The 27,105-nt window shown below is 38.4% G+C and overlaps 1 protein-coding gene and 1 pseudogene across 7 annotated transcripts in view; one reads left to right on the plus strand and one right to left on the minus strand.

The window, feature by feature from the left end:
- Positions 1–27,105, plus strand: part of SPATA6L (spermatogenesis associated 6 like) — a 135,388-nt gene that overhangs the window by 22,897 nt on the left and 85,386 nt on the right. For 5 of the 7 annotated variants that reach the window (XR_010336985.1, XR_010336986.1, XM_064361479.1 and 2 more), the window contains 6 exons: positions 7,695–7,819; positions 14,234–14,311; positions 18,746–18,979; positions 21,582–21,684; positions 24,703–24,737; positions 25,490–25,677. Coding sequence is in view for 3 of the 7 variants with exons in the window: in XM_064361479.1 (XP_064217549.1) it covers positions 7,695–7,819; positions 14,234–14,311; positions 18,746–18,979; positions 21,582–21,684; positions 24,703–24,737; positions 25,490–25,677 (763 nt within the window). In the remaining 4 variants the exon portion in view is untranslated. Of the gene's footprint in view, positions 1–7,694; positions 7,820–14,233; positions 14,312–17,649; positions 17,889–18,745; positions 18,980–21,581; positions 21,685–24,702; positions 24,738–25,489; positions 25,678–27,105 lie in introns of those variants that run through there. The other 2 variants (XR_010336987.1, XR_010336988.1) reach the window with 2 other exon arrangements.
- Positions 9,313–12,161, minus strand: LOC135268688 (small ribosomal subunit protein eS6-like; annotated as a pseudogene).

A 27,105-nucleotide genomic window follows, 5' to 3' on the forward strand; every position in this document is an offset into this window, starting at 1 on the left:
TTTTTTGATCAAACATATATCATTGCTGACAAATTATATTTTAGTATGCTAATAAAGTAGAAGCATCCCCACTTTGGTCTTATTTAATTTCACATGGATTTTTTAAAACTTACCCAATACCTAAGTAATCTCACTATAAAAAATTTAACTAACATGAAAGTATATAAAATAAAATGTCAAAAGCACATTCAACAATCCCTGACAGATAATTACCATTAACAATCTGATGTGGGCTAGTAATCCCGGCACTTTGAGAGGTAAAGGTGGGTGGACTGCTTGAGTGCAGGAGTTCAGGTACAGCCTGGGAAACATGGTGAAACCTCATCTCTAATGAAAGTACAAAAATTAGCTGGGTGTACTGGTGCATGCCTGTAGTCCCAGCTACTTGAGAGGCTCGGGAGGAGGATCACTTGAGCCAAGGAGGTTGAGACTGCAGTGAGCTGTGATCTTGCCGCTGCACTCCAAGTTGGGCGACAGAGTGAGACCCTGTCTCAACAAAACAAAACAGAACAAAACAATTTGATGTGAATCTTTTTAGACCTTCTAAAACACATTTAGTATTTTCAGCCAACCCTAAAATACATATTTACTTGCACATGCATGCTCCATATATGGTTAGGCCTTCTGATGGTCAAGATCCATAGCCATGAATTCAGCTAACCATGAATCAAAAATGTAGTTAGACCTATGATGGTTGTGTCTGTACTGAACATGTACAGACTTTTTCTTGTCATTAGTCCCTCAATCATACAGCATAACAACTATTATATAATATTTACATTATATTAGGTATTATAAGTAATCTAGAGATGATTTGGAGCATACAGGAGGATGTGTATAGGTTATATGCAAATACTACACCATTTTATTTATTTATTTATTTATTTATTTATTTATATTTATATATACTTATTTATTTATTTGAGACAGAGTTTTGCTCTGTCGCCCAGGCTGGAGTGCATTGGCACTCACTGCAACCTCTGCCTGCAATCTTGGCTCATTGCAACCTTTGCCTCCTGGGTTCAAGCAATTCTCCTGCCTCAGCCTCCTGAGTAGCTGGGACTACAGGCATGCACCACCACGCCCAGCTAATTTTCATATTTTTAGTAGAGATGGGGTTTCACCATGTTGGCCAAGCTGGTCTTAAACTTCTGACCTCAGATGATCCTCCTGCTTTGGCCTCCCAAAGTGCTGGGATTACAGGCATAAGCCACCGTGCCCAGCCTATTTTTTATTATTATGCTCTTTTTACCTTCAATCAAGTTACCCCAACTACACCATTTTATATCAGGGACTTGAGCATTCGTGGATACTTTCATATCTGCAGGGGTTCCTGAAACCAACCCCTGTGGATACTTAGGGATGACTGTATATTAAATATGGTATATATAAACATGAATATTTTTAGTATTTAGTATATACAGTTGTGTGTGTATATATTTTATGGTTGGTTGAATATACTAAATGTTGGTTTTCTGGTCTCTTGAAAAACATATGACAGTCCAAGATATATTACATTTTAAAAAGCCAGTTGCAGAATATGTATTTTCAACACACGCACACACACACACACACACACACACACACACGTTGACTATATATATATTCTACAGTTTGCTTGTTAAAACTTAATATGTCTTGGACTGCTATATGTTTTTCATGTGACCAGAAGCCTGTCTGTGAGAAGATTATAAGAATAGTTGTTTGAAAAGAATGATTGCAGAATATTCTAGTTGACGTTATAAATACCGGTTATAACTAAAAAGTTAATCAGATGCAAAATGGAAGCTGTGTTATACTTGTTTTCTTTTTATCTCCTATCAATTTCAGATCATAATTTTAGTGGAATTGCTCAAGATAACAATTTAATTGTTTTTACTTAGCTTCGGATGTAATACAGAGTGATCCATTAATTTGTTCAGCATATGTTACTGCAGGCATACTTTGCACATGATCTACACTGTACCAATCTTCGTAGTGTGATGTTGGTAGCACTGGGCATGTAGCCGTGGCAGTGAGCCCTCATGATCTGCTGGTCCTTGATACTAACTAAATCTTTTTTTTTTTTCTTAAAGTCTCTTGTGGACTGCACTGTGGGGTCACATGGGCCACATTTAGGTTCCCAGGGACTAATTTCTTTATTGGCTGAATTGTTACCTTTTCATTTTGCTGAATTTATTGCTTGATTTTTTTTTTCTCATTGCTTTCAAACACACTTATGGTCAAAAGACATGTTACGATCATTAATAGTGCAAGTAAATTAATAATACAAGTAATAATATCCAGATGTGCATATGGCTTTACTGCCAAAGAATGAAGAAGTCCAGTGATTTTTGCAGCTGAGTAGTAAAGACCCCTCCTGTTCTTCAGTTTACAAAGGTGGACAAAAGGGAATGGACACAGGGGGGCAGCGTGATCCTATTTGACAGTCAGCTTGGCGCTTTCCTTTTATTAACCTCTGAAATAAATACCTTCACTTTGGGTAAGTCATGTATATTCAGTCCAACTGTAAAAGCCTATTCTAGTGGGCACCCATTCATTTAATCAGAGCTTAATTATATATTTTTATAGCAATGCTTGTATAGCAATATTTTATGCTTTTATAGCAATGCTTTTATACTTTTATAGGCACTAGCAAGGAAAGAACTTTTTCCTCAGATGATTTGGTTTTGAATTCCTACTTTGCCATGTAGTATCTATCACTAGCCATGTGGCATCATGACAGGTCAAACTCTCAAGCCTCAGTTTCCTTATCTGTAAAGAGGGAATCAAATGTGATCCTGTATCTGGAAGCACAGTGTCTCTCAATTCCGATATGCACTAAAAATGTTAGATATGCCTCCAGCCAATATTGTTATTAAAATTGTTAGTTCTCTTAAAGTCTCATTTGTTTCCTTTTTGGGGGAGAATTTCATTTATGCCATTGATGATGTCACTATCTGTGTAATTAGCTCTTTTTTTTTCCTCTTCCTAAAGCTTTGAGCAAAATGTAATTAGCTCTTTAAGGAGAGCACTGAGTTCTTTCAGATACTTCCCTTGACCTATAAGACTTGTTCAGCCTGTAAATATGTTTATTATTTATAACCTAGGCTCTTGCTGTACCATCCTTTAAGTGTGCTGACATTTTCACACTGGGTAGCAATTTGGATTTCTAGAAAATGACTATACCAGAGAGACTGTTTTGAGAAGCTTCATAGCCTTCTATTTATTTGTCTAACCCTGTTTCAGTCTATTTTTATTCCTGTGATTCTAAAAATAGAGTATGAGCTCGCTTTCAATTTTCCCAGCCTCTTAATTTTATCTAAATTCTTGCTAAACACAGCAATAATATTTTAGCAGTTATTTAGGTGCAGTGACAAGAACTAGCCAAAAGCATATGAAAGGAAAGAGGGAAAAGGAAAGGCATCCTGTGTAGAGCATCATATCATGCACCTAGGTGTTTGTTCCTGATAGGAACATAGTGATGTTTACAGAGACCAGAGCAGTTCTGGGGCCACTGCTGGGCTGGTGTCAGGGAGCAGTTGTGGTAATGGTAGGTAATGTCAGGTGCTGTGCTGTGCTCTGCCCTCTACATACCTTTGTCATTCATCCTCACAGTAGTCCTAAAGGGCAGGTACGATGACAGTTTTTACATTTTCTTGAACAGGAGACTGAAGTTAGTTTACGTGATTTGCCGAAGATCACATAGTTAGTAAGTGGTGGAGCAGGGGTTTGAAACCAGCCCTGCCTGACCCTAGAACTTGAGTTCTTAACTCTATACTATAGGCTTCAGGAGAAAGTTGTATTTTGTTGCTAGTGATAGATGGGGAAATTGGCACATCACTTTCCATTTGCAGATTGTACTTCAGAGTTTCTGGATGGAGGCAGAGTCTGTTTTTGGCCAGCAAAGTTGGGAGAATTATGTCCATCACAGGGAGCATTGTAAAAGGAGTGCTGATGAAGAAAATGCCAGGATGAGACTAGTAAATAAAGCAAAGAATTGATGTTAGAATTACACCCATTGGCTGGGTGTGGTGGCTCATGCCTGTAATCCCAGCACTTTGGGAGACTGAGGCAGGTGGATCACCTGAGATCAGGAGTTTGAGACCAGCATGGCCAACATGGTGAAACCCCATCTCTACTAAAAGTAAATACAAAAATTAGCCAGGCATTGTGGTGGGTGCCTGTAATCCCAGCTACTTGGGAGGCTGAGGCAAGAGAATCACTTGAACCTGGGAGGTAGAGTTTGCAGTGAACCAAGATTGTACCATTGCATTCCAGCCTGGGCAACAAGAGCGAGACTCTGTCTCAAAAAAAAAAAAAAAAGAATTAAACCCACCTTCCCTCCTGTCTCCCTACCCTCTCTATCTCTTTATTCCTAGTAATTTACTCTTATAGAACCTACTTCTTATCATTTGTGGCACTTATACTTTTTAATTACACGTTTATTTGTGTAATAGTTTAATACTCACATACCATAAGCTCTAGGAGGGCATTGATTATATTTATCTTGTTCACTAGTATAAATTCAGTGTCTATAAGTCTTGCTACATAGGAGGTTCTCAATGAATGAAGTATTTTTTGAATGTATGAATGAAAACAGATTTATTTTTAAATTTATTTTTTTGAGAGTGCAAAAAAAAAAAGACGCTGGAGTGCAATGGTGCCATCTTGGCTCACAGCAACCTCCGCTTCCCATGTTCAAGTGATTCTCCTGCCCCAGCCTCCCAAGTATTTTTAGTAGAGATGGGTTTTCGCCATGTTGATCAGGCTGGTCTTGAACTCCTGACCTTAGGTGATCTGCCCGCCTTGACCTCTCAAAGTGCTGGGATTACAGGCATGAGCCACCACATCTGGCCTGAAAATAAATTATTGAAAAATGAATGAAGGGTAAGAGTTAGGAAAGCTTTTAGAGAATATTTAGTCTCTCTTTACCCCTTGCCCCTTTTTTAATAGTGTGGAAACTGAGTCTCAAAGAGGGTAAATGCTTATTGAGTGCTAACATAAGCTGGCACTTAAGCAAGTTATCTTACTTTAGTCCTCATGTTCATTCATTTAAGAAGCATTTATCAGGTACCCATTATGTCCCAAGCAGTGTTCCACAGGTTTGGGGGCAGTATCCAGGATGCTGCACTTCACTACTCGTCTCTGAACATCATTGAAGTTCAATTTTAAAATGTCTATCTTTAGTGATATTTTAAGTGGCTTGTTGAAGATGCTGACAGTGAGGCCCCTTTTCAGGTGTGATTGTTTTGGCTAGGCCCTGTACTGATTGAACTGCTCTGAGTTCACACCTTTCTAGGGACAGCCCTGCCAGAAGTAGAATAATGTACAGAAAAGACAAATTCACTGCTTTCATGGAGCATTGATGGAAGCAGATCATGAATAAATACGTGGACAAAAATATCAGTTAGTGGTAAATATTATGTTGAAAGTAAAATAGTGTGATACGGTGGGGAGCATCTGGGAAGGAGTGCTCTTTTGGGTTGGGTTGCCACCTTCTGATAAGATGACATTTAAACCAAGCCTGTTATTCAGTAAGAAGGAGCCAGCCATGCAAAGACCTGGGGAGGGAACCTTACAGGGAGGAGAATGATAAGGCAAAAGCCTTACATAGAGGTGAGCTTGGTGTGTTTGAAGGACAGCAAGAAGGGTAAAGGATGACAGGGAACAGCGATCAAGGAAGAGAGTGGCAATAAATGAATTAGGAGAGGTTATTAGAAGCCTGATTATATAGAATCTTGAAGTCTAGGGTGAGGTGCTTAGATTTTGTTCTAATATGATGGGAAGTCATTGGAACGTTTTAAGCAGCAGAAAGGCACAGTCTGATGTATTTAAAACATTGTAGTGTGTGGACAGTGGATTTGAGTGCAGGAGAATGGAGGCAGGGAGATCAACTAAGGCCATCGCAGTAGTGCAGGAGAGAGGTAGGTGGTGGGGGCTTGGACCTGATAGTAGCTGTAAAGATGGAGAGAAGGGGACAGAGTTTAGATTTATTTTGGAAAGAGTCAACCGGACTTGATGATGGATTGATGTAAGGTGTGAGAGAAAGAGCAGAATCAAGGATGAATCCTAAACTTTTAGCTTGAGCAACTAGTGCACATTCCTCTAGGGAGAACTGATGTTTAGGAAACAATCAAGAGTTCCACTTTGGACCTATAAGGGGAAGATACTATAATACATTTACAGTGAAACTTTAAAGATTAATAGGGTCCCAACAGGATGAGAAGAAGGAATAGCATGCATGGTGGAAGTACATTGCTGAGGAGGGAACATCAATCAATTGTGGCTGGAGCAGGGCTGGGAACACAAGAGTGGAAAGAAATGCTGTTTATGATGAAAAATGTAAAATAATCTCTTTTTGCACTTTGATTCTTTCCTTGGTAGAACCCAAACATTCATATTAAACGGAGTTAGTAGGAGGAAGAATTTAATGCATCATATTATTTGATGTAAGGACAATTATGTTCTATGGTTGATGTACCGAAAACAAAACCACCCTCGTCAGAATTCTCAAAGTAAAAATTCTTCGCAGTAACTAAATAGCAAAACTGCCTCATTGGCTACAGTTACTTTTTTGATGGTCCTCTGTGTAGGGACTCTCAGTCCACAGCACTTGTGTGGACCTGCTGTGCAGTCGAGGATGATTCAGATGGCAGCTTTCTGTCCTTCAGCTAAGTAAATGTTCATCCCATTAGACCCAAGATCTTTTGGTAATGAGTATTTTGAGGTGTCTGTTTTGCAATACTGAAAATAATATTTGTAGTTAATATAATCAACTTTTACAAATAAGTTGATTATATTGATGTAATATTCTGACTAACATAAAGGAGAAATAAAAGTAGAGTGGTTTATAATAAAATGTGTATGTTAATATGTAAGTGTCAAGCATAATGAAGCATTTAGGTGGGATGTCATTTTCAAAATGTCAAACAGGTCTGGTTAAAGAGTCAAACAAAACAAAATACAATTGTTCCTTGATTTACATGAAACTTGGAAAAATTCCGTGTATTTCTAAATTATGTAAGAAAAAATGCTTTGCATTTACATGTAACATAGAGTTAGTTAAGTTCTAGGCTTAGACAATTAAATAGTTTTTAGCCTGCAAGAATGTCTGTAGGATATTAGAAAGTCATTGGGGATGGGGAGATTGCGTGATATGCATGAGTGTCTTGAGCACTGCAGGACTCCCTCACACCTTTGATTCCTGCCCTTGAAATATTTCCAAAAATGTCCAAAATGTCCCTTGGGTTGGTACCCCTCCTGAGAACCACAGTTGTAGCTGTCATCTGGGTCCTTGGCATCCATGCATCACAGAACACATTGAACCCCAGTCTAAATTGTAAACTTTGTGTGAACAATGCTATGTTCACCTTGTTCCTCTTCTATCCCCAGTGCCTGGCTTTAGGTTATTAGTAAATATTTGTTGCAGGAAAAATTGGATGGATAGATGGAAAGATGATTTTCCTTTTTGTTCTGTTTTGTGGAACACCTCTTTAGTCTTTTTTTTTTTCTCTGTTATGACTTGGGAAGGCTTTAAAAAATTGTCCATGAGATAAAAAGTAGTAGAAATTAGTCTCCTCTTGAATAACAGGTGCTAGGATCAGTATGTCTATTTTTACCTGAGTGCCATCTCTGCTGTCATCTACCTAAACTTTTTGTTAAGCCTGGAGCTGTAAATATAGACGTTTATGCTTTTTTTCCTTTCTTTCTAGTGTGGAATGAGTTGGCCTGCTATGAAGAAAACACACGGGATTTTCTTTTCCCTGAGCCCAAGCTGACACCTTCATATCCTAGGAGGTATAGGGAGGTGCTCATGAAGACGGCTCTAGGTTTTCCGGTAAGTGATTTGCCCATCGGCTTCTGTTAGGAGAAAAATTCTTGGGACCTGAACATTTTATTACTGACAGGGTTTGATATTTATCTTGGTTAGTACCTCTGCTGTTCTGTTTAGTAGCTGTGTTTAGATGCCCAAATCAAGGTACCAAATTATACTGATTTCCAGTATTGATCTGAGAGGTGGAAGTTTTATCTAATCAGGCTATATTTACATTGTCACATAGTTATAAAAGCCTCCTTTTGTTGCAGATTAGCAGAAAGATTTGTTTGTTTAGTCATAGCTATTATGACTAAATAGAGTAGCAATAGTAGCTGTGTTACCTCTCATTTATTTTGCGCTTTCAATTTTTTACATAAGATATTTTCCTCCCAACAATTCTCAAGTTAGCCAAGGCAGATATGGTCTCCATTTAACAGAGAGGAAACTGACAGAGGCCCACAAATTTATATTTCTGACGGGATCTTAAAGGATATAGCAGATATTCTGTTGATAATTTAACTCTTAGGGGGACATTATCTGAGCCCAAATTCAAGATATTCATTTTAATGTTGTCTTTGACAATTTCTATCCCGACAGCAACCCTGACAATTTTCTTGACTTTTACATCACTTGAATGATCTCCATTTAAAGGGCCACACCTTTGAGAATTATAAAAAATTTTGATACTCAGCTTTTCTCTTATTACCGCATGAACTACAATCATTATAATTAGATGAAGTGTTATTGTTTCCACTTTGTTGAGAGTACTGTGTAGAACATATTTAATGTAACAGTCAGGACCTCTGTTTCTGTGAAGCTTAACATGACAGAGCTTCTAATACTTCAAATAGCAAACATGCATCAAAGGTTGTCCTAGTCAGAATTCCTAATGACTATAACCCCAAGGCTTTCATTATCTTTGAGAGTTTAATGAATCTCATGGAAACTACCTTTGTTTCTCCAATATCTTCGTGTATCATTTAAACTCATGGTATGTGTGAGAAGCTTGCCTTTAATTATTTTATTTCGAGTTACTGGGAGATTGCTCTTTAGAAGCTGAAAGGGAATAAAAACTGATGAGAATCAGGTAGGGGATACTTTGTTATAGTTACTTTGGTTTGCCTAGTTCTCTGTTAAATAAAAGGCATCTACGAACACTGAGCTGGCATGCAGCTAACTATCAAGATAAGAAGAAATAAACTTTCTTATATTTTTTTGAGTGTTAACTCTGTTTATGGTCATAAATAAGAAAAATAACCTGTAGGAGGTTGTATTTATAGTTACTTATAAATGCAGTTAGTCATTAGAGAAAGGGGTTTTTAAATGTGTGGAAATACCTGCATGCATTAGAGGTATTCTTACAATTAAGTTTATCAAACTGTATTTTAAACCATTTGTGAAAAGATAGAGGGACTCAATTTCTCTCAACCATTCTATAAAGCAAAATAAAATAAATTGCCATTGCAATGGTTTTTGGAGGGTGGGATCTGATCTTATTTGTTACTCAAAAAATTTTATTTTTGACTGGACTCAGAAGTAAAAGCTTGCAGAGAGGGCAGCCTGCATCTGTTGGCAATCTATTCCTGGCATTTTTCTTTGGTCTCTTTCATTCTCTTGGCCAAAAGTTTAGCATATTCTGCAGCCTTTTTCTTATTTTCCTTAGTAGTCTGTTTCTTCAGAGCAATATGCCAGAATTTGTGTTACAGGACATGTGGAGTAACAAGACACTGAAACTTGGGTGCTTTGGTTCTAGATTTTTTACCTTCTTTGTTTAAGGCCTTTATTACAATATATTGGCAGCTATCATCTTTTTTAGAGTGATTGAAAAGTGTAATCTTTTCTGCTAGGTCTTTTGGGCTCCAGGTGACAAGGCACCATAGAGTCAGTCAGTCCAAGAATATCCTTCTCTGCTTTTCTGATGATAACCAAGTTGAGAATGATCAGACTGGTGACCACATTGTGACCCTGAACATATTTGTACTTTATTTTTCCAATTCTCTTTGGTTTATAACAGGAATACCCCTTACACAGTAGCAGGTGTACATGGCCATTGGTCAAGACACCCTGCTTTACAGAGAAAACATGTTTGTCATTCCCACCACTGATTTGGATCACATAACCCTCCCATTCTTCACCTAGAGCATCTCAGTAGTAACTTCTGTGGCCATATGCTTTTCATAAAAAGTATGAAGTTTGCTTTCATCATCTCCTTCAATGAGTTTCTCGCAGCCAGTGACTGGAAAGGAAATATTCAGCTTCAACTTTTTTTTTTTTTTGAGATAGAGTCTTGCTGTGTCGTCCAGCTGGAGTGCAATGGAGCCATCTCCGCTCACTGTAACCTCCACCTCCAGGGTTGAAGTGATTCTCCTGCCTCAGCTTCCTATGTAGCTGGGATTACAGGTACCCACCACCATGCCCGGCTAATTTTTGTATTTTTAGTAGAGATGAAGTTTCACTATGTTGGCCAGGCTAGTCTCAAATGCCTGACCTCAGGTGATCCTCCTGCTTTGGCCTCCCAAAGTGCTGGGATTACAAGCATGAGCTACTGCGCCCGGCCTTCGGCTTCATCTTCAATTAGCTGATTACCTCCAAGATACCACAAAAAAGAGCCATCACTTTCAGAATAGCTGATGTTCCAGCCTGACCAACATGGTGAAACCTCATCTCTACTAAAAATACAAAAACTAGTTGAGCGTAGTGCCAGACACCTGTAATCCCAGCTACTCAGATGCTGAGGCAGGAGAATTGCTTGAACCCAGGAGGCAGAGGTTGCAATGAGCCGAGATCGTGCCACTGCACTCCAGCTGGGTGACAGAGTGAGACTCCGTTTCAAAAAAGAAAAAAAAAAAGCTGATGTTCACTGTGTTCTACCTGTATACCAGGCAGTGTGTTGAGCTCATTACATGGATCATCCTATTCAGTTCTCCTCCACCTTGTGAGGTGGCAGCTATTCTTTCCCCACTTTAATGGAGAAGGAAGCTGGTGTAAAGAGTTTCAGAAATGTATTCAGGGTCACAGAACTGGTGAGCGATGGAGCAGGGATTTTCATGCTGGCCTGTCTGGCTTCAGGGCTTGCGCTCTTACTCACTGAATGATGCTCATTTTCTTTTTCTTTTTTTCTTTGCATGTCCTTGAATTAGATGCTCATTTTCTTATATTTATTTCAGCCCACTATCTGATTTTTTTTCATTAGTATTGTAAGAAATAAGAATGAATTACATGTACGTGAGACAAATCATTCACTTTATTTTCTCCTAATTTATCAATTCATTAATTAGATTTATTTCCTCCACTAGAATGTGGCTTTTTGTTTGTATTTCTGTATTTTGTTGTTTTATTTCACTTGATACTTTAACAGTATTTTTTATTTCCTGGTGAGGTCAATTTTTTTATTTTTTATTTTTGCAATGGTATCTAGTCTCATCTATTAGATAATAGATAATACTACTGTCTCATCTATTAGGTAATAGATAGTAAAAGATAATAATACTGTCTCCCTATGAGGCAGTGAGAAGATTGCACAATTATCTATTATCATGTTAGGTTAATACTGACTTTGTAAGGTGAGCAGAAAAAGCATTTTAAAAAGATTATTCTTTATTTTTTTGGTGGAATGATTCTAGAAAAATTCTACCGTTAAATCCTTTCATTGACCTAACCATTATCACCATCATTCCATTGGTAAGGAGAGTGGACAAGATATAGTCTCTGAATTTCAACTCTAAACTATAATGTTATGCTAAAAGCAGCACTGTGTGAAAAAGAAAATACATTATTCTTTATTGTCAGTAAGTCATTGCAAGGAGTGGAGGTCAAATAAGATAAACAAAAATGTGTTACAGTGTGTGCATTCCTTACCAGCAGGGGACTTCCTTCCTCCTCTCTAGGCAAAGTGGATCAGGAATCTGTTAGGCAGCTGCATGTATAGTGGTTAAGTGTGGAATCAGATTGTCTGGGTTCATTCCCAGTTTTGTCATAAATGGCTGTGAGACTTTGGGTAAATTAATCTCTGTGTGCCTTAGTTTACTCATCTGTAAAATGGGACTGTAATAGTACATCCCTTATAGGATTATTGTGAGTGTTAGATGAGGTAATATATAGTATTTAGCACAATACCTGATAGTTAAGTATACAATAAATATAAGTTGTTATTATTTATTGTGCTGTCATCCAAGGGTTAATACTGTCTCCCTATGAGGCAATGAGAAGATTGCACAAGTCTGTGGCATGAGAGATGATGTTTTCAGGCTCAGGCCACTGGGCTATGGGAGACCTGGAACTTGACACACGTGTGAGGGTCTTGTGATTCTACCAGTAGCACTGTGGACACTGGAACTCTCCCTGCCTTCTTCATGTGCGCCATCTCATTAACAGGAGATGAGGCTGTGCTAGTCATATTATTGTATATTCTTTATCAAATGTTCCTTTGCATTGTCTGACTCTGTGTAGCATCTTGGCCCTTGTGTTTATATGCCCAAAAACGTTTCCTTGAATTGCCATCCAGGCTTTGCACTCTTGTGTGCATACTGCGCATTCTATAGGCAAAATAAAAAGGAGTTAAGGATATAGGTTGTACCTGTAAGGACTTGTATAGACAGGATAGGTGCACGTGAATGAATGAATGCACAGGAAACAAGCTGACTAGCTGATTGACAAGGCCCCTCGAGAGGTAGCATGGGGAAATGGAAAGAAGGTAGTTTGGCATTCAGCAGAGTTTCAGATCCTGGCTCTACCCACCTGAGTGACATTGGGCATACTATTAAACCTCTCCAAGCCTGTTCTCTCCTGTGTAAAATGGGGATACAGTAGTCTACTACACAGGTTATATGAGGATTAGATGAGATTATGCCTCTGGAAATCCTTAATAGCACTTAGCACATGTAATAAGCATCCAATTCGACTTCTTTTCCTTCGAGGGCTTTAGCTGGGGTAAACCCTTTTTGGAAGCACCTTGACTATAAATTTTATAAATGAAAATGAAATATTAGAGGCTGGAGGGAGAGACTACTATGGGCTTACTTGGAGGAATTAGAGTGAGACCAGACATTGAGAGATGGGCAAAATTTGGATGGAAAAGAAGAGAAGGAAGGTGCCTTGGGGCAAGAGGTAACTTGGCCAAGTGGTGTTTTCTGGGGGAGAGTAGAGCAGAGAGGTCATGAAGAGGGGCCACAGGTGAGTTGATGGGGTCAGGGAGACAGTGTAATTTAGTCAGATCCTGGTCCTGTCCCTGTGGTGCCATTTATAAGCCTTGTACATTTCAGAAAGTTGCTTTAATGTCTCTTTAAGCCTCATTTTTGGAGGGAAAGCAATTGTATTTTAAAAATTATTATACAACAAATTGATGCTTTTTTGGCCTACAGTTCTATAAATTTTAATGCATGTATAGATTTGTAAAGCTACTGCTATGATCGGGATATAGAACAATCCCATCACTCCTAAAATGCCCCTCATGTTACCTCTTTATAGGCACACCCTTCCCCTGACCCTAAGTATTAGTCTTTTCTCCATCACCATAGTTTTGTTTTTTTGAGAATGTCACATAAATGGAATCATACAGTCTGTAACCTTTTGAGACTGGCTTTTCTCACTTAGAAGAATGCTGTTGAGATCCATCCATGTAGTTGTGTGTGTCAGTCATTTGTTCATTGTTATTGTCAAGTAGCTTCTATTACGTAAATCACCACAGTTCATCTATTCACCCATGAAGGACAATTGGATTGTTTCTAGTGTTTGGCCATTTTTCAGTTTTGTCATCTACAAAATACGATGATTATAATAATTATACCTACTTTATAGGATTATAAGAATTAAACAGGATAGGGTATATATATATACATATATGTATATAAAACACAATATTTTAGACAAATGGTACTGAGGGCAAAAAATAGAAGTATCAAATCAATGAAACAAAATGAATTTGGAATTAGATCTAATAAATATAAGTATCTGATATGAGATATAAAGCAAGTTTTTCAAAGCAGGTAGGTAAAGAGGAAGACTCTCTATTCACACCTCTCCCTAGGTAATCTCATGTGATTCCATGTTCCTGTGTTTTAAATAGAGTAGCTAACATCATGGACACTGGAGCTGGAATGCCTGGGTTCAATTAACAGCACTTAGTACTAGAGGGACAAGTTACTTAAAACTGTGTCTTAGTTGAGGAGATACTATTATAAAACCTGCCTCATGGGGTTGTGTTAGGAGTAGATGAGTTAATATGTACAAATGACTTAGGCCTGGCTCTGATACATAATATACGCTACGTAAATGTTTAGCTATTTTTATTACAGATATATTTTGGATAATGTGTGTGGATTATGCCAACCACATAGAAGAGTAGTTAGGTTCTTGTATGATTTCAAGTTAGAATGAGATGGCCAAATAACTGTTTCTAGTAATTTTATTTGCTTTTTTATGCTCTTTTATTTTTAGGGCATTGCTCCCAAAATAGAGTTTTCTACAAGGACAGCCATCAGAGAATGTGTGTTTCTGCACAGAAACAGATTTCTTGTAAGTACAATAAAAAATCTAGTGATAGATAGAAATGACCGGATTTTTTTTTTTTTTTCAAATTTAAAGAATTTTTGCCCAAACTGAGTTTATCAAGTTTACATGAAACTAAACAAGAAGAAACCTGGAAAGTTTTTAGTAGGTTTGAATTTCTGTAATTCAAACTGTTTGCTCAGCCAGTCATATTAGAGTATGTTTGGCACATATGTTTGGTAGCATGATATAGTTGGAAGCAAGGTTATTCCAAAGCTAAAATCACAACTCAGCTACTTAGCTTTTGTTGTTGTTCTATGACTTTTACTTTGTTGTTGTTGTTTTTTCCTGAGACGGAATTTCGCTTTTTCGCCCAGGCTGGAGTGCAATGTTGCGTTCTCCCCTCACTGCAACTTCCGCCTTCCGGTTTCAAGCGATTCTCCTGCCTCAGCTTCCGGAGTAGCTGGGAAAACAGGCACCTGCCACCACGCGGGACTAATGTTTGTATTTTTAATAGAGACAGGTTTTACCATGTTGGCCAGGCTGGTCTCACTCAAAGTCCTGACCTCGTGATCCTCCTGTCTCGGCCTCTCAAAGTGCTGGGATTACAGGCGTGAGCCACTGAGCCCGACCAACTTTTACTTTTGATCTTAGGAACAATAGTTTCCATCTTTCTTTTTTAAAAATTAAAAAATTTTAGGCTGGGCGTGGTAGCTCACGCCTGTAACCCCAGCACTTTGGGAGTCCAAGGCGGGTGGATCACTTGAGGTCAGGAGTTACAGAAGAGCCTGGGCAACATGGTGAAACCCCATCTCTACCAAAAATACAAAAATTAGCTGGGCTTGGTGGCATGCACCTGTAGCCTCAGCTACTTGGGAGGCTGACCTAGGAGAATCACTTGAGCCCAGAAAGTCAAGACTGCAGTGAGCCGAGATGGCTCCACTGTACTTCAGCCTGGGTTACAGAGTGAGACTCCATCTAAAAAAATGAAAAACAATAAATAAATAAAATAAAAATTTTAAATTTTTTTTTTTTTTTTTTTTTTTTTGAGACTGAGTCTCAAGTCTCACTCTGTGGCCAGGCTGGAGTGTAGTTACCCGATCTTGGCTCACTGCAACCTCCACTTCCCATGTTCAAGTGATTCTCCTGCCTCAGCCTCCCGAGTAGCTGGGACTATAGGCGTGTGCCACCACGCCCAGCTAATTCTTGTATTTTTAGTACAGATGGGGTTTCACCATGGCTTGACCTTGTGATCTGCCCACTTCTGCCTCCTAAAGTGCTGGGATTACAGATGTGAGCCACTGCACTCAGCCAGAAATTTTAATTTTTTTATGGATATATAGTACCTGTGTATATTTATGGGGTACATGAGATATTTTGATATAGGCATACAGTGTGTAATAATCACATCAAGGTAAATGGGGTATCCATCACCTAAAACATTTATCATTTGAGTTACAAACAATCCAATTATATTATTTTAGTTACTTTAAAATTTACAATTAAATTACTATTGACTATAGTCCATGTTGTACTATCAAATACTAGATCTTATTCAGTCTATTTTTTTTATACTCATTAACCATCCCCCCCACCCCCCACTACCCTTGCCATCCTCTGGTAACTCTCATTCTACTCTCTGTCTCCATGAGTTCAGTTGTTTTAATGTTTAGCTCCCACAAATAAGTGAGAACATGTGATGTTTGTCTTTTTGTGCCTGGCTTATTTCACTTGATATAATGACCTCAACTTCCATCCATGTTGTTACAAGACAAGATCTCATTATTTTTTGTGGCTGAGTAGTACTCCATTGTGTGTATATATTTTCTTTATCCATTCGTCTGTTGATGGACACTTAGGTTGATTTCAAATCTTGGCTATTGTGAATAGTGCTGCAGTAAACATGGGGCCATCTTTCTTTTGCTGAGGCTGACACTTGGAGTTGTATTCATGGTCCATCTTTGGTAAGCGTGATGGGTCTTAGGGCATCCATGTGTCTACTACCTCAATTTTACTGTCTTCTTCAGTCCTAGTGTCCTCTCACCCCAATTTCTTTCTGTTTTGCTTTTACCTTATTGTATACAATGTTGTTGCTGTTTAAAATCCTTTCTAGACGAGATGGAGAAGAAATAAAGGTAGAGTGTGAAACTTTGGGACAGGGTAGAATAAAACCTGTCAGTGAAACAAAATGCTTATCCCAGATCCCATGTATGGTCATAGAAAAGACCTTGAAAATGTGGGCTGTGTGTTAAGAGATATTGAATGAGAAGAGCCAATAAACTGTACAAATCTATCAAGCCTCTCAGCATAATAACTCATATAATGGGAGACCAATGATTAATTTTAAGGAAGGCATTATCTGCTTTTTGGTTTATCCTTATTTATCCTATCTTCTCACCAATTTATTTGTGATGTGTTTATAGCAATTGTTCAGTGTTTCTTTCTCTTCCATTCTACCATTTAAATTCTGTTCCTAGTATAGGTCTTCCTTTCAGTGTTAACTTTTTAAACAAATAGGTTTTTTTTTTTTCTTGAACTCCTGACCTAAAGAGATCCTCTGCTTCAGCCTCCCAAGGTATTGGGATTACAGACATGAGCCACCACATTCAGTCTGTATTTTTCTTAAAACAAAATATCACTTTATTTTAGAAAATTAGAAAACAAAGATAAATAAGCAAAAAGGACCAAAAATTAAAAAACTCTGTCTCATTCTTGCCATTTAGAGATCAGCATTAATGTTTTTTAGTATATTCTGTACACACATACATACTTTTACAAACGATTGAGATCACGATGCAGTGCATATTATTTTGTACCCTTCTTTCTTCTTTTTTCCCTAAGACATCGTGGCTTTGGAATGTACCCTTCTTTTTTCATTTAATTTATCATGAACATTTTCTCATGTCCCCAAGTATTCTTATGCCAGACAGTTTTTTATGGCTTCCTAGTATTCCATATCGAAATACTATAATATATTTGGCCATTCTTTTCCTTTTGTTGAGCACTTAATGGATATATCAGTAAGGGTCCAGTCAGGAAACCATACCAAACTTGTGATTGTAACAGAAAGATTTAATTTTTAAAAATTGCTGGTGGGGTGCAGTGGCTCATGCCTGTAATCTCAGCACTTTGGGAGGCCGAAGCGGGTAATCAGGAGGTTAGGAGATCAAGACCATGCTGGCAAACATGGTGAAACCCTGTCTCTACTAAAAATATAAAAATTATCTGGGCGTGGTGGTGAGTGCCCGTAATCCCGGCTACTTAGGAGGCTGAGGCAGGAGAATCACTTGAACTAGGGAATCAGGAGGTTGCAGTGAGCCGAGATCGCACCACTGCACTCTAGCCTGGGAACAGAGTGAGACTCTGTCTCAAAAAAAAAGGGAAAAAAAAAGCCTAAACAGGGGTTGGAAGACTGAAAGATAAAAGGGGAATGCTGAAATGACAGAGTAACTGCAGGAAGCAGCTTCCACCTTTAGGGCTGAGAAAACAAAGGGAAGATGTTGGGTCAGGAAGAACACAGAAGCTTAAAGAAGAGACTGCAGAAATGGGACCCAGACCTCTGGAGAGGGGCTGTTTTCCTGGATGCTTCTTCATTAATTCAAAGGTGGGACTCTGATGAGCTGGGACTCAGATCTCTATGGAGGGTCACTGCTCACTGCTGGTGCCACAGGAGCTTGGAGGAAGGTTCCTGTGGTGCTAAATGCAAATCTGAACAGGGGGCTTTGGCCAGCTGCTGCTGATGCTATGTCTGAGGGGGTGCAGTGGGGCTAGTTCTGGCATAATAGGGGAAAGGCTGTAATGTGGAGCCATTTGCAGCCGTCAAGCGAACAGTTGCTGGAATGATGCTAACAGGAATAGAATGCAAAACTGAAAGTAGCCAGTCACCATAGCTCCTCCAGCCTTGCACTTTCTCTAGCACCCTCTAGTGGCAGAGGCTACAGAGACCAGCTGGAAAAGCAAAAAGGGTTTGTAGAGTCCCTGGACCAGTCTCATATAGCTGAGGTGGATTTGCAAGTGAGTGCAATTGCTTACTCACTAATACAGTTGATTTCTACTTTTAAACTATCATAAGCATTTTTGTAGATATACATATAGCCATAGTTATTTCCTTATAATATATTCCTGGAAGTGAAATTGCTAGACCCCAGTGTGTGTGTCAAATTCTTTATCATCTATCTATTGGAGGTGTCTGACACTTTCTAACTTTCCCCTATTATAAATGAAGCTGACTGTTAATTAGTTGAATACATTATACTAGCAAGTTATAAATACTACTGATGTTAAACTGAACAGGAAAAACAATTAGAGAAATGTCCTTCCTTAAGTTTGTGTTTTATATATCTGAGATGTCCAGTGTTCTACTTTAATTTGTAAAAGTTCAATTAAATACAGTTATATTCTGATAGAATTTTCTTCTTTTCTTTGTTTATTTTAAAAAATATTCTTTTTTGTTTGTTTCAGGAAGAAAGACATAAGTCACGAAGCCCTTTATTTACATCACATGAACCAATATTAAATACTATAAAGATGAAACCAAAGGAGAATAATCTCAATAGACTGCCCAAAGGCATGCAAGCCCGGGCTCCCTCTCCATGTTCTTCCAGGCGTTTCTTCCAGGACCAGCCAGCTCAGTTGAACCTTGGAAATAATTTCAAAATCTTTGGAGGAAGCAAGCCTCCATTCGTTGTTAGACACGTGAGCCTAAAATTATTTTTTAGAGTATTTTGCAATAATGAGGATGTGGATGAGAGTGGAATAAAGGAAGGTTGAGCTATAAAAACAAATGAGTAATATTAAATAAAAAGGGACTTCAAATTGAATAATTGTGATTAAATTATGTTAATTTCCTAGATCATTGTCAGGAAACTCCTAGAAAGGTACCTTTACAGGGGATTTGCTCAGTAAATGTCAGCCATCCCTATTTTTAATTTTTGGAAATTATTAACAGAGTATAATGTCTATACATGATAACTTGCTATTATCCCGAAGAGTCAATGAACTGACAGAGGTTGAAGACACATAACAAAGGTTGGCATGCACTCTGTATTAATCCAAAACTAAAGCTTCATCAGTTTTAAAGAAAACTGCCTGAGTTTTCTTCCTTTTTTTTTTTTTTTTTGAGACAGAGTCTTGCTCTGTTGCCCAGGCTGTCAGTGCAGTGGCATGATCTTGGCTCATGGCATCCTCTATTGCCCGAGTTCAAGCAATTCCCCTGACTTAGCCTCCTGAATTTTCTTAATGAGATTGATGCTCAGTGGCCATACTTTGAAAAGCCAGAAAAGTTTGTTTGCAGGAAGAAGCAATGTTGTGGCATACTCAAAACCCTTAATTAAAGTCATCTTAGATTTTGCCCTCAGGTAGTAGTAGGCAAATTTAATCACACTAGTTCTCTTAGTCTCTTTACAATTTTTTTTTTTTTTGAGACGGAGTCTTTCTCTGCCAACCAGGCTAGAGTGCAGTGACATGATCTCAGCTCACTACAACCTCCGCCTTTTGAGTTCAAGTGACGCTCCTGCCTCAGCCTCCTGAGTAGTTGGGATTATAGGTGCCCACCACCACACCTGGCTAATTTTTATATTTTTAGTAGAGATGAGGTTTCACCATGTTGGTCAGGCTGGTCTCGAACTCCTGACCTCAGGTGATCCACCCGCCTCAGCCTCCTGAAGTACTGGGATTACAGCATGAGCCACTGCACCCAGCCTAGAATCTTTTTGCTACTATAAAAGTAACGGAAAACACAGAAGAGTTCAAGAAAAAAATTATCCATTGGTTCACCAGTATAATAAAATCATTGTTTGATTTAATTTGACACAATTTATCTGCCTTATTTTTGCATTTATAGGCTTTATTTTTTCCACAAAGTTGTAATTTTACTGTATGTATAGATTAATTTTCCTATATATTTCAAATAACAGTATATTAAAAATTTTCTGTATTATTTCATAGTCTACATGAACACCATTTCATGTTCTAATTAATGACTTATTCTCCAGAATGTTAACTGTCGATAGTATCATTACATTGCTATTTTGTTTTAAAGCCACCCCTGGTAATGTTTGTGTATTAGACAGAGACTGTGAAGTGTAGTAAGTCTTGAAGTGAAGGTGCTTTTGAGATGACTGTATGTAGAGTTGGTTTGCAGGTAGAACAGAGCTGTTTGGCTAGAAACTGCCGAACAGCTACCTACAAAAAATATACAACAGCTGTTGTCTTGGAGGCCTGGGTAATGACATCTGGCTAAAAATCTCACGACCAGTCTTTAAACATGGCACCATAAAATATCTAATTGAGTTCATTTATTTCATTTTATTGAAAATAAATCTGATTTACTTCATTTGATGCAAATTATTGTAAAATACAACTTTAGTCCATGCCATTATGAACTAAGTAACCTTAAAATCTTGGTAGATTTCTTAGGGGATTAAAACTTGCTTGATACTTATTTAATTTGACAAATTCTTATATAGCTTTTTCTATGTGTCAAGCTCTTTTATCAATGATTTTACATAATTTTTCTATTTAGTTAGATTTTTGGATATGTGATATTTTCTTAAGTGGAAGCATTAAAATTTGGAAAACCTGATGTTGTAAAGACTGTAAATTCAAGTCAGTGTATTAAAGTAGAATGAAAAGTAACATTATAACCTGCCTTATTAAAATTTAAAAACACGAAAGTAAACAAAGTAAAAAAGATTCAGCAACTCTATATTGTAGATATTTTAGAAGAGTCCCTAGTTCAAGTATTTTGACCTGTTTGCAGATCATGTTACCCAATTTTTCTTTAGGAAAATATGATCAGTCACCATAGGTAAAATAATATAGTTATCATTATTCTTTTTCCAAGAATGTAGACACTGAGACCAGAAACAAATGTGGAAAGTAGAAATGTCATCTTGTGGGAATTCGTTGCTGTCAGTGAGGACCCCACTTAGGCCAGCACTACTCATAGTGTTTAAGGAATGTGGAATGCTGTCCTATTTTACGAGATTGTGAAATAAAGCTTCACTTGCTCTCTTTCTGTGTGGGATCCTTACCAGTTGTTGGAATATAATGTGGGTCCAACTTTAGTTTTTTATGCTAATATTTAGCCCGTGTCCTCAATTTTCTTGCCTCAATGAAGGACAGTTTCTCCTTTAAGGCATAACATGTGACACACTCGGAGACTGTGATGTAGATGGTTTTGCAGCCTTCTCTTTACAACTGTGTGATTGAAGGGGAGACAGTCATTACCAGTAATGAGGGGAGGGTTCTAGAAGCTACAGTGGATTCTAGTCTTACTTCTTTCCTTTACTTTCAGGTGGACAGTGCAAAGCCCTTTGGTGAGAATATTTCAGAGCATCATTTGAGGAGGTCTAGAAGAAAATCTAAGTTTTCAGACTTTCCGTTTCCAATGAGAAGAGGTACTCGAGTTTCTTGTTACTCCTGTACGTTTCCCTATGGCCACAAACGTGTCCTATGTATACTCTTTCATTCTGAGGAATCACAGGTTAAGTTGGGAACTTTGGGCCTAATTCCTAAGTACTTGCCAGCTGTGGAATTTCCAGGCCAGTATTCCCACAAAGCACAGTCAGCTGAGAAGCTCCTGTCTGAGTTCACCTTACCGTTGGAGAGGACGGTTCTGAGAGGCATGCTGAGTGAGCTGTGGTTGCAGTCGTTCCCTAGCGGGGCTGGGAAAGCAAGGTACAACTTGTCCTGCTGCAAACTCCTTGCAAAGTCACCATTGATGCCTAATAAATAAGACTTTCCATTTTTCTTGATGGAGAAAAACAGGATATTGATGGTGAACAGGTGATGTAATATTTGCTTTAGAAGATTTCATGCGAAGGAGGCGGGAAGCCAACTCTATCTGAAGCAGTTAGGTGAAGGCAGGGTGTTCTCCTTTAGATTTCAGGCCCTTTTGCATTCTTGAATATTCTTGAGGAGCCCAAAGAGCTTTTCTTGATGTGGATAACATCAGTATTTAGCATGTTAGAAATTAAAACTGATAAAATTTTTTTTTTGAGACAGAGTCTCCCTCTATTGCCCAGGCTGGAATGCAGTGGCATAATCTTGGCTCAGTGCAACCTCTGCCTCCTGGGTTCAAGCAGTTCTCCTGACTCAGCCTCCTGAATAGCTGGGACTACGGGCACATGCCACCAGGCCCAGCTAGTTTTTTTGTATTTTTAGTAGAGATGGGGTTTCACCATATTGGCCAGGCTGGTCTTGAACTCCTGAACTTGTGATCCGCCCGCCTTGGCCTCCCAAAGTACTGGGATTACAGGTTGAGCCACTGCGCCCGGCTAAAACTGATAAATTTTTAAAATACAAGAATAGACTAGCACACATTCCATTGGCCATCCAAATGGTGATGCCATGACATCATTGTAGCTTTTGGAAAACTCCATTGTGTAGTCATGAGAGAATAAGAATGAAAGCAGCAAATCATGTCTTAGTATTGTTATGAAAACAGTCTGACCTTGCAGATCTCCTGAAAGGTCTTGGGAACCCCTGGAGGAGATCCCTGGACTACACATTGAGAGTCAGTGGGTTAAGGAATCCCTTGTAGGCTTTTGACTGAAATCCATGAATCATGGCAGTAGTGAAGGTCGTGTCAGTGAAGATCAGTCATTCCTGAACTTAATCAAAATTCTTAGGCTGGAAAGGAATGGTGGCAGTCCATTCTTTTGCCTGCTGGTAGTACTGGACTTTCCATCTATTGCCATCCCTGACAATAGAGTTTCTTATCTTAGACTTAAAGGTTTATACTTTTAGGGGCTACTTTTAAGTCTCTTATGGTGACTTAAGCTAGTGTTCTTAGACTGTGGTGGCTGTTTGACAGCAGCTGGCCAAGGACAGAGTACAGGGTTTGAAGCAGAAAGTGCTTCATTACCTATGGCATTTAAGTTCTTTGAATTGAAAATCACCTGTGTAGCTTATAAAGCAGCATTGTTTTCCCTACTGCAGAGAAATCAGGCAACAGCAAATGTCCTTTCCTGGGGAGGACAAGCTGGGTTTAATGCAGGCTTTATTGTGATGGGACTCACATATCACATTGGTCTCGGCCTTTGTCTTTTCTTAATCCTGGCAGGTGGAAAACTAAGGTTCCAGAGAGGTTACAATGTGTGTAAAGGTTACATATCAAGTTTTTGACCTACCTACATTTAGAGAAGACATTCAAACCTCTGGGCTCAGATCCTTGGAATCCCTGTAGCTTTCAAGCCAGACCCTTGCTTAGGTCACCTGTCAGCTCATTCATCCAGGCCTAAGGTAGAACACAGAAGTGCTTCTCAAACTTGAATGTGCATTTGAATCACCTGGAGCTGTTGTTAAACTGCAGATTCTGATTCAGTAGGGCTGACGTGGAGCTTAGGATTTTCCTTTTCTAATAAGCTTCCAGGTGATATGGATGCTACTGGTCCATGGACTGCACTTTGAGAAGCAAGGGAATGAAGGCAAGCCCCCCCTGTGAAAGGAAGGGCTCAAAACCAGTAGGAAGGAGGTTATAAGGCCACAGGGCAGGTTTGTGGCTATTGCTGAAAGGGCCTTAGCATTGCTAATTCTCTGCCTAGCTGGGGGTGGGAGAGAAGAGAGCTCCTGGGACAAGGTGGCACATACATATGTGTATGCCCAAAGGATATGAAAATGGTCAGACTTTTAAAAAATCTCATTTTATATCTACCAGTGACATGGGGAGGGGGATCAGCAGTCCAGAAAAAGTCCCTTGTCATTGCCTGAGTCCTGGTCACATTGGGGGAAGCCATGGTGACCTTACCATTACCTTACAAATACTCATTTTAAAAACATTTTTTAATCAACCTGGAAAAGTCCAACCTAGTTTTCACTTTCCCTGTATGTATTTCGTACTTAATTTCCTAGTCAGCCTTACCCTACTCCAGCATTAGGTCTACTTACCTATCATGATCATTGAGGGTCATCATAATGATTTCCGTTTTTGCTATGTTCTATGTTTCTCCAAGCCGTTACATATTTGTTGTCTCAATTTAACATTTGTGTCTATCTTGGACAAATATATTCAAGAGCTCCTGCATAAATGGGATTCCATGAAACCCAAAGAAAATGGCAGAGGAGGCAGAGTTTATAAATTTTATATTAGACCACAGTACTTTCTTTCAGGTTTTGGGCACAGCTCAGATATGAGTTTTTGAGGCTGCTTAAGGGTTATTGAACTTCCACATTCACTTTAGACTTGCTTTACCCTTCCCCCTTCCATATATGCTGTCATTGAAAATAAAGCCTCATTGTTGACCTCTCAAGGGAGACTTAGAAGTGATAGTGTAATTTACAAGGGAACATTTAAATTTTTAAATAATTCATTCATTGTCTAAAATTTTTGTACTGCTGTTGAATAAATATAATGGCAGTTTTAAAGTGAAATGGTATTAATGAGTCATTGAAACACCTATTCCTCTTTCTTGTAGCTTCTTCTCTTGACAGCCTTGCAGCTAACATAAAGGTAATTTTAGAAGTAGAATTTGTAAAATGATTTACTTCCAGCTATCTTATATCAAATATTGTGCTTTTTCCAATCAGTGGTGGATATTTCTAGTTAGTCTGCTTAGGTGGAATTGCTGTAGTTTAGTGTTTACATGAAGATGTGTCCAGACGCCATGTTATACTTTGTTTTGGGGTTAGTTGGTTTGTGCCCCTTATATAAGTAGGATGAATCACCAAGGAGGGTGTGTGTATACCCAATACCTACTTTATTGGTAGTTATTTTCATTGCTTTTTCTCTAATCAAATGCCTTTATACATAGAGGTGGCAAATCACTTGTTCTTGAAGTTTGATTGGTTTGTCAAAGTGAAGCTTCAAATTTCTCTGACACAGCATGAGAATAGATTTATGCAAAGAAAATGAAATTACTATATTTCTTAAGCCATAGTGCTTAAATATTTTGTTAAAATTATATTCTTCCCAGACCCAATAATCCCTAGTCCCCAGAAATCAAAGTTCAGAACATGAGTTTATTTTGGTTTATTAATATATCCCAAACATACAGACCTTTGGTTATTTTTCTTCAGTCTTAACTCCTGAGCATTTTGTCGCTAGTATTCTCTGCTCCAGACCCTCTTCTATTTGTAGGACATCCCTGGGCCAATATTCTGTCATCTTAGCCCTAGTTGTCTTCCTTGTCCGACCCCATCCCCAGCTCTAAATTAAGCAAACAGAAGCAAAATTACAACTAAATAACGTGCATTGTCACTCAGGTTATCAAAGAGCCAGATGAACGGATTGTTTTAAGAAGTGAGTCATCATCACATTTAGATTCAAGTAAATTTGGAAAGTCCTCACTCAGTAAACAAGGGGGTGCCAATTTCCATGGGAAAGCTTCATTTTCTACCTCCCAGCCTTCCAGATCTCCTGGCCCCCTGGATCAGCCCCTTCTCCGAGAAAGGTCAGTGGCAAGCACCCATCTGTTTGCCTAAAGAGTACATTGTGGCCTGGCAGGGGTAAAGCCAGGTCATTTCATCAGTTTCTTTTCTTAGGAATATTCAGCTGGTGACACCTTGATATGAAAAAAATGGTTGTTTCTTTAAAAATCTACCCAAAAGTCAGAGTGGAGCCTTTTCTCTTGCCTCTGGAAAGCATATATCAGGATATTTGCTATAAATTGGATAGACAACTAACTTTGACATAGGTAGTATTTAGATACCCATTTTTATTTTCATAAATTTAAAAGCTAAACCTTTTTATTTTACCAGTACAAAAATGTTCACTACAGGAAGTTTGAAAATTACAAAAAAAAAAGAAGTAGAAAAAAATTACACATAGTCCTACTACCCAAAGACAAATGTTGTTAACATATGGGTGTATAATCTTTTTTTAGACATGATTTCTTTGTTTACATTATTTTCACAAACAATAAAAATGCATTTGCATATGTCTGGAGTGCAGGTCAGAGAGTAAGAGCAGAAATAGTTTTTGCTAAACTGCACTCTCTAGTAGAGTAAGGAACCATTGGTTTGCTTGGGTCTACCTAATTTTAGCCCTGAAAGGCCTGCATTCTAGGAAACCCTTGAGTCTTAGGCAAACCAGGACAGTTGGTTACTTTAACTTCAGGGAAGTGACACTGAAAATAATATTTATAAGATCATTGTTTTGGATGAAGGATATGCCAATCTACTTTTCTCTGCATTATTAGTGACGAGAATAAGAAGCAAACTTTGCATACTAAAATAACACAATTGCTTGCAAAGAGACTCAGAGTAAATACATCCCAGAATCACAGTAGCTCTGAAATTTTTACAGGAATTATATTAACTTTGAGGTAGACTAAGAAAGTGGCAATCCCTTCTTAGTGTTTTCAGAATGACAAAATAACTTTATATTCAAATGTTAAATCATGGATTTAAGGACGTCAGATCAAATATTTTAATAAAATCAATTAATATATGGTGAGCTTTTGATTAGTTACTTTATTAGAAGAAAAGAATACAACATAGATTTTTAAAAAACTGGCTCTGGCACACAGAGACAGGTGGTCAGAGACACACTTACACCCCTCTCTGTGCCTGGCCTCTGTCCCCTCCTGTCTTATGCTTTTGCCACCAGCCTGGAATTCAGCAGATTGTCAAAGCACAGGAGATTATCCTAGATTTAAAGACTTGTAGAGGATTGGTTTTAAACGAAGAATGGAAAGAACTTTCAATTGGCAGTGGTCAGGAGACGTGGGCTGTAGTGTTCAAGTGTCTCTAAGTGCTGGGTGATTTCACACAACTACTCAATCTATTTTTTTAATTAATTTTTATTTTTGAGGTGGGGTCTTGCTTTCTCACCCAGGCTGGAGTGCAGTGGCACAATCACAGCTCACTGTAACCTTGAC

This window comes from Aotus nancymaae, unplaced genomic scaffold (assembly GCF_030222135.1).
Source record: "Aotus nancymaae isolate 86718 unplaced genomic scaffold, 86718_ANA_hifiasm-v0.15.2.pri h1tg000041l, whole genome shotgun sequence".
Taxonomy (NCBI): Eukaryota; Metazoa; Chordata; class Mammalia; order Primates; family Aotidae; genus Aotus; species Aotus nancymaae.